Source organism: Schistocerca cancellata, chromosome 4, assembly GCF_023864275.1.
Source record: "Schistocerca cancellata isolate TAMUIC-IGC-003103 chromosome 4, iqSchCanc2.1, whole genome shotgun sequence".
In the NCBI taxonomy this organism is placed as follows: domain Eukaryota; kingdom Metazoa; phylum Arthropoda; class Insecta; order Orthoptera; family Acrididae; genus Schistocerca; species Schistocerca cancellata.
Window position 1 is genome coordinate 640,590,958 of NC_064629.1, and position 13,798 is coordinate 640,604,755.

The 13,798-nt window shown below is 39.5% G+C and overlaps 1 protein-coding gene across 2 annotated transcripts in view; it reads right to left on the reverse strand.

The window, feature by feature from the left end:
• Positions 1 to 13,798, reverse strand: part of LOC126184748 (cell cycle checkpoint protein RAD17) — a 141,864-nt gene that overhangs the window by 29,630 nt on the left and 98,436 nt on the right. For both annotated transcript variants that reach the window (XM_049927286.1, XM_049927287.1), the window contains one exon: positions 4,527 to 4,666. In XM_049927286.1, the coding sequence (XP_049783243.1) occupies positions 4,527 to 4,666 (140 nt within the window). The remainder of the gene's footprint in view (positions 1 to 4,526; positions 4,667 to 13,798) is intronic.

Sequence of the window (13,798 nt, forward strand, 5' to 3'; positions counted from 1 at the left end):
GGTGCAGTTGACAACCATATTTAATGAATTAGAAAGGGAATACGATCTGTTTATATTGGCAATAGGAAATGCCCAGAAAGGTTTGTTGGAACCACACTTGATAAATCCCATTCAAGTAGTAAAATATTTAGGGCTAATTAAAAATGAATTAAGAGACAAGAAGTTTCCAATCAAACTCACTGAAGACCATGGGTATCAGTTATTACGCGTAATAGACCTAGATGTATTCTTAGCCGGCAATACTTTAAGTTATGTCTTTAATGTTCCACTAGTGGATAGCAATGAGTACTCTCTATATAAAATATGGTCTTTACCTGCAGTACATGATAATAGTAAGAGGTTATTTACATAAAACACCCCGGAGAAAGAGCTTCTCGTGATCAACGAAGCAAAAAGACAGTACGCACAAACGGCAGGAGACCAATTAATATGTAAGGCAATAACCAAAAAGCACCAGATATGTAAGCATAACTTTGTAGTAATGTCAACTTACGACCATGAGAGGTGTGGAGCCAGACTGCTTCAACCCTTCACCAAGATAGCAAAAGATTGCAATCAAAAATATATCATATTGAACGAAAGTATCAGGACGCAGATACGGGGACACGAATGGTTATTCATAGTCACAAATGAAGAAGGGTTGATGATCCTATGTAATGACTCGCCACCCTCAGATCTTATAATCAAAGGAACTGGAAAGTTATGTTTTAAGAGTAAATGTAAGGGCTATGGTGCACAGATAACATTACAGTCAGAAAGAATAATTCGTACTAATACTAGTGAAAGGGATATAGTCCCCCCCTTTAAGTATATATGTTGATTGTTGTATAGTAGACGAGGAGAAGCAGAAAATATCAGACATACCAGTAATGTTACCATTAGAGCATATGGTACGTCACTTAGATGAGTCAAAAGCAGCCGGACATAAGATAGACGAGCTGCAGGATGAAATTGAGTCCCAACAGCGAACCACCTTTCGAGGATGGTCAATGAGTACGTATTCCCTGTGGGGGTATACAGGACCTGTAACACTAGTTATAATTATTATTACCTGTTGTTTATGCATATACTGTAAGTGCTGTCATAAATGTAGGCAACAGCTGTGCACACTGAGTGGAAGGTATTGTGCAAATATTTGCATAACGAACACTGTTAATAGTAGGAGCCCAAAACAGGAGGTTATAAAATATAAGAACACACCTGCATCTAAACTTGAACCGGATGCAGAAGATGAATTAACCACTATTAGTTTCATAGACTCACCTAAAGCAATGTCAAGGGCTCCCACCCCATGGTGGAATCCCCAAGAATGCGAACAGATAAAAGATACTGTTGATTGTAAAAATAAAAGGTACTATGAAAAAGAAAAATCCACAAAAACAGTATAAAGAAAATTTTAATTGATATGTATTTAAAAAGAGTAATTCATGTATTATGTAAAGAGTGATGAATGTAAAAGACAAATTCTAATTTCCAATGTTGTAATATGAATTTTGTGTGTTAAAAGACACCATGTATTTTGAAGGACGTATATATCATACAAATGTCTAGAACTAATAAATACAAGAGAAATGTTCTGCTGGCACTGAAAGAGAGAAAACAGAAATTTTATAACCTCAGAGCTTATAAAATTTCCCTTGGAGGAGGGAGGTGTTGAGAACCTCAACCAGCGACAAGTACAAATTAAATGTATTAGGACTTATTCAGTGGGAGATGCAGCTAGGCGTACACTCCAGTACGGAAGCATTGCGACAGTATTTGTCGACGATATGGGCCAGCGCGACGAAGCAGCGCCAAGAGACAAATAGCGTTACGTGACTAGATGGACGCTGTAGCCGAATGCATAACAGGGATCACAGTAGCTTTCTCACATCACATGATGATGGAAATACACTAAGTACATGTTCAGCCTGCAGGGAGGAGGTATAGAACATTCTAGAAGCTTTACGTGACGCATGAAGGTAGTATAAATAATGGGCCAGGAGGACCCTATAGTCAGTCGAGATCTGCTGAGTGTAACGGCGCAAGCTCCATGTCGTTCTACGGCAGAAGTGGGAACTTAGTACGATTCGCTAGCCTCGGCTCCACAACAACCAGGGAGATAGATTCCAGAGTAAGAGATTCAACTGACAGAAAGTAGTGCAAGATAGTGCCAGTAGGGATTCTCAGTTATCAAACTATAAGGAATCTTATGAATTCTACCCTGCAGCAGTAATCACTACTCACCGAGTTCCGTATCCTGCACCTTAGTATTAGCTTGCTCCTTGTAGCTGTCGGAGTTGCAGAAGCTACCCACGCCTACTTCTACTCTTCGAGAAGATCGATCGAGTTAAGACCCCTAAATCCAATTCGTGTCAATCTCACTCCCTCTCGGGACACGGCAAACTGATGACTGAATTTTATTCTCAAATATATATCACAGTTATGAGAAAATAACACCTAAGAATAAAATCATAGCTACTCTATAGTTGAGTTAATATGCAACTTCACATTCACATAGCTATCTCACTGAACACCATTCAATTTTCTTTACTGTCAGTTTTCTTATCACAATTGCTCACTCTTATAAACTGAGTGGGTTCAGGTGGTAGCCACTGCAAAGTTCATCAAGGAATTAGTTCCAAGTAGTAGAAGAGCATGCTAGCAATAGAGAATTATCTCATGGCAGTAATGTAATCTTTGTAAATAGGATTTGCACATTGTTTATATTTGTGTTTATAGTTATTTCAAGAACACTGATTTAATTGTTTTATTTACTTTGATTTCCTCAGAGCTTTTTGTATGGTCTCTCTATTTATACATTCTGCTGGCATAATGTAATTTTACTTGGAAGTTTTGGATTATGAAATGACGAAGGGTAGTCATGGAGATTTAATTATCACATAAAAAAAAAAAATTGTCTAATTAATTTTTTTTCAGGTACATGTCTGCAGTTCTTGTACACAGTGAAATCCTTGTGCCACAATGCTGTAGCATGCCACTAGAGGAGCTGAAAGAAAATGGTGCAGCCGATTGAGAAACTGAAATATCATGTGATAGTTCTGCATCTGAAGGGAACACTAAAACAGTGATGCCGAGTAGGTGGAAGCTTTTTTTTTTAAAAAAAAATATAAATATATATATATTTATATATTTTCATGGAGCAAAAACACTCCCTTGGACAGCACACACACACATATCCATCAACACATATACAGACATATGTCTGCTTGTGTCTGTATATGTGTGGATGGATGTGTGTGTGTGTGTGTGTGTGTGTGCGCGAGTGTATACCCATCCCTTTTTCCCCCTAAGGTAAGTCTTTCCGCTCCCGGGACTGGAATGACTCCTTACTCTCTCCCTTAAAACCCACATCCTTTCGTCTTTCCCTCTCCTTCCCTCTTTCCTGATGAGGCAACAGTTTGTTGCGAAAGCTTGATTTTTGTGTGTATGTTTGTGTTCGTTTGTGTGTCTGTCGACCTGCCAGCACTTTCATTTGGTAAGTCACATCATCTTTGTTTTTAGGTATATATATACCATTATATGATACAGTTTCTAGGTGATGCAGATGCTTATAAGGTGATCAAACAAGTCTGAATGATATTTAATAAAGTGGAAGACCATCTCTCTGTAAAGAACCAGGAGTCATCAGAGAAGTGAAGGTCCTGGTGACTGAAGATTAGTGTGTTGCAGTCAAGGTGACAGTGGAAAAAGTGAAAAATCAGTCATCGATCAGTTTTCAAAATCTTGCACAACATTTTGAAAGTAACAGATGTCACTTCTCTCTTTGTTCCAGTCACACTCATTCAAAACACCCACCGAACTACGGCAGAAACGAAAACAGTGCAGGCTAATCCTCAAGCAATGTGATGTTGAGGGCTTTTTTCTTTTGGAAAAAGGGGGGGGGGGGAGGAGGAGGAACACCATAGTGTGGTGCTAAAATGTTATGCCGAGAAGGAGCAAACCATTACAGGAGCATACTACCTAAATCTCCTGATGAGGTTACAGGAGGCTGCCAAGAGAAAGTATCTCTGGAAGCTGTCCAAGGGGGTGTTTTTGCTCCATGAAAACTTCCGAGCTAATTTTGCACAGGACAGAGACACATAGGCTGCTTCCTCCCATGTTCTCCAGACATCCTTGTTAAAACGTATCATAAAACCTGCTCAGATAACACCATCAACACAAGTTGGCAGCCCTGCTTGTGTCAAGTGATAAGTGTAGATTAGACAGTGATGAGATTCTTGATGATATGGATATCAGAAAACAAAATCATACAATAAATAATTACAGAAGAGTTTATAGACTACTATCCATTTAATAATCACAAGTGAGACAATTCCATTGTCTTGGATGAGGGTGGTGGGGAGGAAAATAATAATTTCATTTCCATATTAATGAAAAAGATCTCTACCAAAGGCCAAATGATAATTCATGAACTATTGTAGTCAAGCTTCACCACAACAAAAGAAAGAAGTTATACTTAACTGCATTACAAAACAATTTATTACAAATTATAAAAGAGGTTAAAAAAATCTCATTTAACTTACACAGGCAATGAAATTATGTTTTTTGCAGACAGACCAGCTTCACCTTTTAACGGTTGCCATTTCTTTACAACATTGTGACATGAGGTCATTACTCCTCCAACAGCCAACACAAAGCCAGCATCTTCCGAAACAGGTTTCTCCTGAAATAAACAGTAAATGACTAAATGAAGAAAATTGAATGATGTATTTTTTATAACTAATTATCAGATACCTAACCTATTCTTGTCTACAGTTGAGTAACTCAGTAAATATAAGTGAAAATTTTGTCTAATACTCTGCACTTATTATCAGCATAATAATTCACATGACACATAAATCAACACAAAAAAAGATCTGGTATGTCCATTGTTGTGACTGATTGTCTGTAGGACTTTCGCGTTCACTTATGTAATAAAATGAAACACGTGCAGCAGTCGTTATGATGTTATTTTTGTACAAATTACAACCAGTTTCAGCGACTCAATACACCATCGTCAGGCCTATATCTCTAAGCGATAATTATAGCACCTCGACTTACCAAATGTGCAAATACAGAGACAGATTAAAAACAGAATAAGAATCAAGGACACTACTGTGGTAGTGAATTTGCCAGCAGATATATCAATTTTCATGTACCTAAAATAGAATTATATATAGTGTGCCATAAAGAATTTTCACTCTATACATTGTACAAATGTATTATTTAAAATAAAATCATTAATTAAATATTCTAAAATTAAAAATTGACCGGATAGATCATACACTGAACTGTAAAATCCTGAAGTAACTTACCAATCCCTACTAAAAAATGGCAGATGTATGAAAGAAACTAAACGCCACCAGGAATAAGTAAACCAAATAAATATGCATCTATGTGCAATTAGTCCTTGAAAAAGGACAGCATCAGCAGTGTCTAAGTATCAATACAGGTGAAGCTATCAAAATGACAATATAAATATATCTATATATAATGTGAAAGTTATAAAATGCTGAGGTGCAAACTGTAGAGGAGCACACATATTTCATATGGATAAAGTGAGTGTCCAGAATGTATCATATGACCATATGTAGAAAACCACCAGTGTCATAACATATACTCAATATATAAAAACCCCAACAAGATGTTAGTCAGTTTGAACAACATTCATGTTTGAATGTATCCATATATCGTTTAGTGCCATAAAACAAATATCAAATGAGAACTACTGTCTAATTCATACAAATGTCATTAACTAATAATATACATCCACATAGCGCATAGTATCCATACATCATATGTTGTTGTTGTTGTTGTTGTTGTTGCTGCTGCTATAGTCCAAAAATTGGCTTGCTGCAGCTCTCCATGATACTCTATCTTGTGCAAGCCTCATCACTTCCAAGTAACTACTGCTGTAACCTACATCGTTCTGAATCTGCTTCATGTATTCATCTGTTGGTCTCCCTTTATGAGTTTTACCCCCCCACACTTCCCTCCAGTACTAAATTGGTGATCCTCTGACGCCTCAGAATGTGTCCCACCAACCAGTCCCTTCTTCTAGCCAGGTTGTAACACAAATTTCTATTCTCCTCAATTCTATTCAGTACCACCTCATTAGTTACGTGATATACCCATCTAATCTTCAGCATTCTTCTGTAGCACCACATTTCAAAAGCTTCTATTCTCTTCTTGTTCTAAACTGTTTATCATCCATGTTTCATTTCCATAAAAATACTTTCAGGAAGGACTTCCTGACATTTTAATCTATACTTGATGTTAACAAATTTCTCTACTTGATAAATGCTTCTCTCCCCATTACCGGTCTACATTTTATATCCTCTCTACTTTGACAATTATCAGTTATTTTGCTGCACAAATAGCAAGACTCATCTACTACTTTAAGCATCTCATATTCTTATCTAATTCCCTCAGTATCATCTGATTTAATTTGACTACATTCTATTATCCTTGTTTTGCTTTTGTTGATGTTCATCTTATATCCTCCTTTCAAAACACAGTCTATTCTGGTCAACTGCTCTTCTAAGTCCTTTGCTGCCTCTGACAGAATTACAATGTCATTGGCAAACCTCAAAGTTTTTATTTCTTCTCCCTGTAATTCTTACTCCAAATTTTTCTTTTGTTTCCTTTACTGCTTGCTCAATATACAGAATGAATAACATCGGCGATAGGCTACAACCTTGTCTTGCTCCCTTCTCAACCACTGCTTCCCTTTCGTGCTCTTTGACTCTTATAACTGCCATCTGGTTTCTGTACAAATTGTAAATAGCCTTTTGCTCCCTGTATTTTACCCCTGCAACCAGTAGAATTTGAAAGAGAGTATTCCAGTCAACTCTGTTAAAAGCTTCCTGTAAGTCTACTGTATCCAACATTCTAACAAAGAATTAGATACCAACAAAAAATCATATTATACCAAATAATGTGTCTGTAACCCACTAATCCTATCCAAACAAAGCAATCAACAATCACAAAAAAGACCTCTCCCTGCATCCTCTCTCAAATATGGCCTGGATATGTGAAGATAATACTTATGCCATAAAACAAAACATGGAATACATGTATGGACCCAATATATACTACTCAGTAATGTCACAAAAAGGTGTAACAGAGTAAAACAACCACTTGTATAATATAATGTCAGCAAATGTCACAGGTATTAAGGCTGCAAGACTAATTAGGGGATGGACAGATGAATGTTAAGGTGGCTACCCTGTACTAAATATACCCACTAGAAAGCATACCCAGACCATTTACATCATACTACACCAAAAAGTGTGGTATTAGTTTGTGAGGATGACCACTTTGGGATTTGTATCTTCTGTGTATAATATGACATAGGTGGTTTTCTACATTTGGTCTTTTGAAATTTCCTTGGGCATTCATTTTATGCATATGACACCTCACTTCAGCAATTTATAACTTCAACATGACCTATAGATATTTTTATACTGTCATTTTGATAGCTTTACTTATATTGACACTTAGATATTGCTGATGCCATCTTTTTGGAATGACTACTTGGACATAGGTGCAAATTTTCTTTGGTTTACTTATTTTTCATGTTGTGTAGTTTCTTCCATGCGCCTACAATTTTCAACAGTTATTTTTGTAGATCGATAGGTTACGTTAGGATTTTGCAGTTTAGTGCGTCATCTAACTGACCAATTTTTAATCATGGAATATTTAATTAATGATTTTATTAATAAATAATACATTTCTACAACATATAGAACAGAAATTCACTATGGTATACTATATATAATTATATTATAGGTATTTGACAGTTGATGCATCTGTTGGTTTTTATCAAACAATTACTGTAAGTTCACTTATATAGTGTCTTTAATACTTATTTTATTTTGAATCTGTCTTTTGTATTCGTAAAGTTGGTAAGTTGATGATGCTATCATTACTGTTTATGCATACAGCCTGAAGATGGTGTATTGAGTTTTAAACTGTCTGTAATATAATAAAATAACATCATAATGATGACTGCAGGAGTTTCATTTTATTACATACAAGAAAATAGGGTGCAAATATGAAAGAGGAACAGATTCAGCTTTTTCCTTACACTTTACATTATCTTGCTAGAAAAACCGCATACGCATTCCTTCAAACTGAGTAAGATGGTGAGGTTAGAAAAATGTTTAGTACCATCCACCATATAATAAATAACAAACAAAAGTTTCAATGACACAATGTTGTTTCACTGTATTTAAAACAGAAAGCAATTTATCAACTCGAACTCTGTTCCATCCAAGTAGCATTTCTACAACAACTATCGCTTAGGAAGTAGGCTTGTAGAGTTTTGAGAGATGATTGGTTATTTTGAACCCCACCACACGTATTCTGTAAATATCTTGTGTAACTGTATTATGTGATGGGGTACCCTATTCAACTTTCAATTGGTTTTTCTTGCTATTTGAAAACTTTAGTTGGCCTTTGTTCCTTGATAGCAGACAACTGTTGGTGACTAATTACCAATATTTTGCCAAATGGATTTTTAATTGATTTATGCGCACATAGCCAGCTACAATAAGAGACTGTACACATACTGAAACTTGTTACACTAGAAAAACATTTCCGCAACAATTTCACAAGACCAATAAACTCACATAAAAAATGACACCCTTCTGAAAGCAGTTTTGATGACTTGAGATTCCACAGCATCCCACACAACTGAAATAAAACTTGCTGCTGCAGGAAATTCAGTGGCTTTGCAGAATCTGAAGCAGTAATGTGTTGTACGTATAACTGAACAATGCACCTGAAGAAACTTGTTTTGTCACTTTTATTATTCCTTGAGCCAAGGGCTGTGCTCATTGGTTGTATTATAGAAATGCAGCATTACCTATGACACACGATTTCAGTTTCTCCATCCTGTCAGCATTGGTGCAAGTGAGTACTGTCACTTTATCTTTGCTGAACTTACCACCATGGCAATTGTACATTAGAAGAATTGTCAGCCAGAAATTTGAAACATAGGCAAATTGGGTGCATTAAATATGACATGTTCTTCATACTGTACCGTGGAGCATTCTACAACATTATTTTGCCACGCAGTATCATCATCATCATCATCATCATCATCATGTACAGATTTGGCCTTCCCACAGACTTTCAGTAAACAGCCTGCCATGTTGATTAAACCAATTAAACATGAACACACAGATGATTACTGCATCTTGTTTGCAATTTCTAGATCCTTTGTTTGAATTATTGGCCCACTTCGAGAAAATGACACAGCTGCAGCTTGGAGTAACCATTGAAATAAAACATTTTCCAGAGCTTTCACTCTCTGGGGCTAAAAATGCATATCAGTTTCAAAGAATGCATCTCAAACATATTTTGCCATTTCACACTGTACATAGTTTTAGATGGAAGCATCTCAATGAGCTTTTACTTTACATCAAAAATAGATATCCAGTTAACAGTGTCAGCTGTAATTTCCTGGACATCAGTCCATTTCCTAGAGTATCTTCTCTTGGAGCACTGTTGGATGATGTAGTCCATGGTCTACTCTGTTGATCTACAGTCTCATTCGGGGCTATTGACAAAACCCCAGCTGTATACAGCAGCCCCCATTTCTGGTATGGTTTGTTCGGATCATGTTAAGGGAGTGCCAAACCTGGCTGTGCGGGAGACCCTAGCACAATATAGTTAGGTCCTGGACAGAAACTGTTACACTTCCATTTATCTTTCCATGATCCTGTGGGAACTTCCTTACATCCTAACCTTGCACATGTGTCCCTATGGTACCCTAGTACACAGAGCGGTAGACCAAGATGCGGAGTGGCATGTGAGGACAACTTTTAAAGACTTGTGTAATCACTCCACCATGCCATTAGCGGCAGGGTGGTAGCTTGTCATAAAATGTATGAGCTTGCTGCAAGTTGCAGCGAGAGTCGTAAATAAACAAGACGTGAACTACCACCCGCTGTTAGTGGTGATGTGGCCAGGGCACCAGAAACGTGATACCCATGTGTGTATAAAGGCTTTCCCCACTTTGCCTGCAGTTGTGTCAGCCAGACGTACTGCTTCAGGCCACCAGGTGAACCTATCGATGATAGTAAGAAGATACCGGGCCTTTGGATGACAGCAGCGGCCTACGATATTCATACAAACAGGGCGTTTCTGTAAGAGTGTGCAAAAATTTAACAGGACACAGAGAATTCTCCACTGAACAATTTGAGGTTGGAAACCCGAGGTCGGATATGGAGATATGGAAGTAAACATGTCTACCGCATTGTCTAGCATTACTGTTTTCCATCTTATTCACAACTAACATGCATAGAAGTTTACATGTACTGTGCTGTTAATTTACATGTACATTCTTTATTTCCTGCAAGAAACAAGGATGTGAGTCTGATTACAAGGAAGTCATGATGCAGGTTTTGTTTACTTTAGTTGCCCCCAAGGTCGCTCTGTTGTGTTGTATTTACATTGTCCCACGACAGAATGTGGTACGAATCAATGACATATCCATTCATCATTCAGTGCTATTCAGAGACATACAGTACAATACAATGGAGCAGTACCTGCACAGTTTCGCTGAACTCACTGACAAGCATCTTGTGTATGTGGAAGTACATTGCAATGCTCTCGCTGCTGAAAGGCTGTACAGGGAATAATTTCCTAACAGGCATCATCTGTAACGATGAGCATTTATTTCTCTTGCTCGATGAATGCGAGAGAATAGTTCATTGGAAAGAAGAAACGACACCCACTTTAGAAGAGGATGTGCTGGAGCGGGCTGCAGTAGACCCCCACTACACGTACTGGTCGTATTGCATGCGAAATGGGCGCTGCACGTACTAGCATGTTGCTAGTACTCCAGGGACAACCATTAAAGCCATATCACTGTCAATGAGACCATGCAATGGTTGCGACTGACTTTGCACCAAGAGTCGCATTGTGTCAGTGCTCCAAATCGTGCTGTTCATTGACAAGACCTTATTTGACCATGATGGTCTTTCGAACAGCACCAATAGCCATGTGTGGGATGAGGGAAACCCTTACACTATAACAGAGTCACACCACCAAGTATGGTTTGTTGTGAATACCTGGGACATTCTCACTGGGTCATATCTTCTACCTGGCCATCTGAGTGGCCACCTGTACTTATGAAGTTCATGCAAGTATTTCTACCCCAGTTGTTGGAGAACACACACTTGGCTGTTCACTGAATCCCCTTAATTATTTCCGATTGGGGTACATAAAGTCACTTGTGTATGAGACCCAAGTTGATACGGAGATTGAATTAGTTGCCAGAATTTTAGCTGCCTGTGGTATGATTCAAAACACACCAGGGGTGGGTCGGTTGGTTGGTTGGGGTTGAAGAGACCAAACAGCAAGGTCATCAGTCCCTTGTTTCAAAGATGGTCCATTTAGACAGAGTTACTGTGGTGTCACCGCCAGACACTACACTTGCTAGGTGGTAGCCTTTAAATCGGCTGCGGTCCGTTAGTATACGTCGGACCCGCGTGTCGCCACTATCAGTGATTGCAGACCGAGCGCCGCCACACAGCAAGTCTAGAGAGACTTCCTAGCACTCGCCCCAGTTGTACAACCGACTTTGCTAGCGATGGTTCACTGACAAAATACGCTCTCATTTGCCGAGACGATAGTTAGCATAGCCTTCAGCTACGTCATTTGCTACGACCTAGCAAGGCGCCATTACCAGTTACTATTGATACTGAATCATGTACAGTCAAGAGCGACGCTCATCATTAATGGATTAAAGTTAAGTATTCCACCAGCTATGTGCGTTTTTCTAAATTCTAATTTCCTTGTCCTGTTCCAGACCTCACGCCAGCCTGCGTGAGCTAAAACGCGTGCCTTTCGGCTTCCTCTAATAACACGGTGTTGGCTCTCCTGCCAACCCACAACATTGGCGACGAGACAATACCGCGTTCGTAACTATACTACACTGATTTACTTGTGTAATGGCTTCGCCACCGTCTCCAGATGTACTGTCCGAATTTTATCGCTTACAGAATCAGCAGACGCAGGCCTTACTGGATGCCCTTGGACAGCTCGTCCAGGGTCATCGTGCGATGAAAAACGATGCGGCAGCTGTCGCTCCACCGCTAACGCAGCCACAACACGCAGTTGCACCAACTTTTCGTCCTTTTGATGCTGCACTGGAAAGCAGGATGGAGTGGTCACACCAATTTGGATTCCATCTCGCCGCCTACAGAATTCAAGGTAACGAGCGGCAGCCTTTTTTGTTGTCCTCCGTAGGGGTGCACACGTACCATGTGATAGTCAAATTATTTCCCCGACGCGACGTAGCAACTCTGTCCTATGACGAAATTTTGTCTGCATTAGATGCATATTTCAAAGAATCAGTCAATGTAGTTGCCAAACGGTATACCTTCTTTCGTACAAAATGTACAGCAGGTCAGGCTAATCGGGAGTGGGTTGCAACCTTGCAAGGCCTTACTAGGGATTGTGCTTTTGAGTGTCAATGTGGACTCCCTTATTCAGATACTATGGTACGTGATGCAATTGCACAGAACGTTTCTGATGTTCGTATAAGGGAACAGATTTTGAAACTAGTCAATCCCTCCATTCAACAAGTGATGGACATATTGGATCAGCAGGACACACCTGACTGTGCTCAGGAATCATTTGAAACTTCGCCACCCATGTGTCAGGTTAACCGGCCCGCCGGGCAAGCTGCACGGAACAGTAAACAGTCCTCGTGCCTGGCCACGCCGCTGCCGCCAGGCTCTCAGCCACGTGTACCGCGCCAGCAAGCAAATGCAGTGCTAAAATCATGCCCGCAAAATCATTTCAGACCCTTTGCTTCGTGCCGGAATCGGAATCAAACCAAGGATACTCAGGCTCGCGAAACTTCGCCCATGGAAATTCATATCGTTCATTCCACTCCGCCCAGTGCCACTCTCTCTAACAGTGACTGTGTTCGTCCCACAAATAGTGTGCGTCGACATCGCCGGAACTCCCGTCAAGTCGCAAGTGATTTTGTACCAGTGTCAGTTCACGTTGCATGAGACAGTTGCTCTTGTCGGCAGCAGGACAATAAACTTTTTGTGGACTTGGACATTAACGGTAAAGTGATACCATTCCAGCTCGATACCGGGGCTGCAGTTTCACTGATCAATCAAGACACTTACAAACTGCTGGGCACACCTCCGTTGCATGCTGCAACTGTTCAGTTAACTACCTATTCAGGTCACAAGATCCCTGTGTTAGGACAGTGCAGCCTTCTTGCAACATACAAGGGACAAACAAAACTTGTGTCATTTTACGTCCTTCGTTCTTCTTCTGCAGTGAACTTGTTTGGTTTCGATTTATTTCAGTTGTTTAACTTGTCTATAGTAAATCAGGTCCTATCAGTGAACCAGACTGTGCCTTCAGACAGTGTTTCTCGTCTATGTGAAGAATTTGCAGACATTTTTGCACCGGGCCTCGGTTGCGCTAAGAACTATAAACCACATTTGGAACTAAAAGTAAACGCGCAACCAAAATTTTTCAGAGCGCGCAATGTTCCCCACACATTGCGTGATGAGGTCGCAAAAACATTACACTATTTGGAATCACAAGGTGTAATTGAACGTGTGCAGGCTTCTCTCTGGGCATCACCCTTAGTAATTTTGCCAAAACCTTCGGGAAAATTGAGACTTTGTGTGGACTTCAAGGCAACAGTGAATCCACAACTAGTGACTGCAACTTTTCCATTACCCCGCCCGGAAGATCTTTTTGACAAACTGTGCCCGGGTAAATATTTTTCGAAGTTGAACCTAGCAGATGCGTACTTGCAAATACCGGTGGA